The sequence below is a fragment of the Clupea harengus genome, chromosome 6 (assembly GCF_900700415.2).
Source record: "Clupea harengus chromosome 6, Ch_v2.0.2, whole genome shotgun sequence".
In the NCBI taxonomy this organism is placed as follows: Eukaryota; Metazoa; Chordata; class Actinopteri; order Clupeiformes; family Clupeidae; genus Clupea; species Clupea harengus.
This window is the reverse complement of record NC_045157.1, coordinates 402,827-404,144: the sequence shown is the minus strand read 5'-3', so window position 1 is coordinate 404,144 and position 1,318 is coordinate 402,827. Positions and strand designations below refer to the sequence as shown.

The window sequence follows — 1,318 nt, the reverse complement described above, 5'->3', positions numbered from 1 at the left end:
TCCAAATCCCTTTCTTCCCATTTCAATAACACCAGCTGTTCAAGCCTTCTGGCTGGGTCTTCATCCTCCCTCCTGAACTGAGATCAGTGTGTTTCTCTCCTCTCTTTCTCTCTCTGCTCTCTCTTTCTCTTTCTCTCTTTCTCTCGCTCTCTTTCTCTCTCTGCTCTCTCTTTCTCTTTCTCTCTTTCTCTCGCTCTCTTTCTCTCTCTGCTCTCTCTTTCTCTCTTTCTCTTTCTCTCTCTGCTCTCTCTTTCTCTTTCTCTCTCTGCTCTCTCTTTCCCTCGCTCTCTTTCTCTCTCTGCTCTCTCTTTCTCTCGTTCTCTCGCTCTCTTTCTCTCTTTCTCTCGCTCTCTTTCTCTCTCTTTCTCTCTCTTTCTCTCTTTCTCTCGCTCTCTTTCTCTCTCTGCTCTCTCTTTCTCTCTTTCTTTCTTTCTCTCTCTGCTCTCTTTCTCTCTCTGCTCTCTCTTTCTCTCTTTCTCTCTCTGCTCTCTCTCCCACAGAGAGGAAGTCCAAGGGCCTATTCCACCAGATCACCAAGACGCACGGCACGGTGATCGGCATCTCCACGGGCGTGGTGCTGGTTCTGCTCATCATCTCCATCCTGGTGCAGATGAAGCAGCCGCGCAAGAAGGTGGTGTCGCGCCGCCCCGCCGTCTTCAACAAGGCCGGCTTCCAGGAGGTCTTCGACCCGCCGCACTACGAGCTCTTCTCCCTGCGCGACAAGGAGCTGTCCTCCGACCTGGCCGACCTCTCGGACGAGCTGGAGAGCTTCCACAAGCTGCGCCGCTCCTCCACCATGTCACGCTGCGTCCACGAGCACCACTGTGGCGCCCAGCACGCCCCCCACGCCCCCGCCTCCGCCTCCGCCACCGCCACCGCCACCGCCACCTCCGCAGTCTCGTCAGCGGGGGGCAGCATGAAGCAGAGTCGCACCACGCTCAGCTCCATGGAGCTCTCGTACCACAACGACTTCTCCAAGCCGCCGCCGCCCATGAAGACCTTCAACAGCTGCTCCAGCACCGGCAGCGGCAGCATGGGCACCTACAAGAAGGGTTGCTACGGCTACGCCAAACAGACTCACGACTGCGCCAGCGCGGGGGTGGGGGCCGAGCAGGCGATGGAGGACCGCGTGATGGAGGAGATCCCGTGCGAGATCTACGTGCGCGGCGGGAGCGTGGCAGGGACCGCGGGCAGCATCGGCAGCGGCTGCGGCGGCACGCTCACCATCCGTAACCATGGCAGCGTGAGGAACAGTGCCAGCGTGGTGGACCCCGGCCAGCGCTCCATGTCCATGGACTTTTAAAACAGGAGAGAGAGG

At 58.6% G+C, this 1,318-nt stretch overlaps 1 protein-coding gene across 1 annotated transcript in view; it reads left to right on the top strand.

Moving 5' to 3' along the window:
- The window catches only part of LOC105896581 (neuropilin and tolloid-like protein 2), a 29,714-nt gene extending 28,396 nt beyond the window's left edge, over positions 1–1,318 (top strand). The window contains exon 9 of the mRNA XM_031568731.2: positions 501–1,318. Within this exon, the coding sequence (XP_031424591.1) occupies positions 501–1,303 (803 nt within the window). The 3' untranslated portion in view covers positions 1,304–1,318. The remainder of the gene's footprint in view (positions 1–500) is intronic.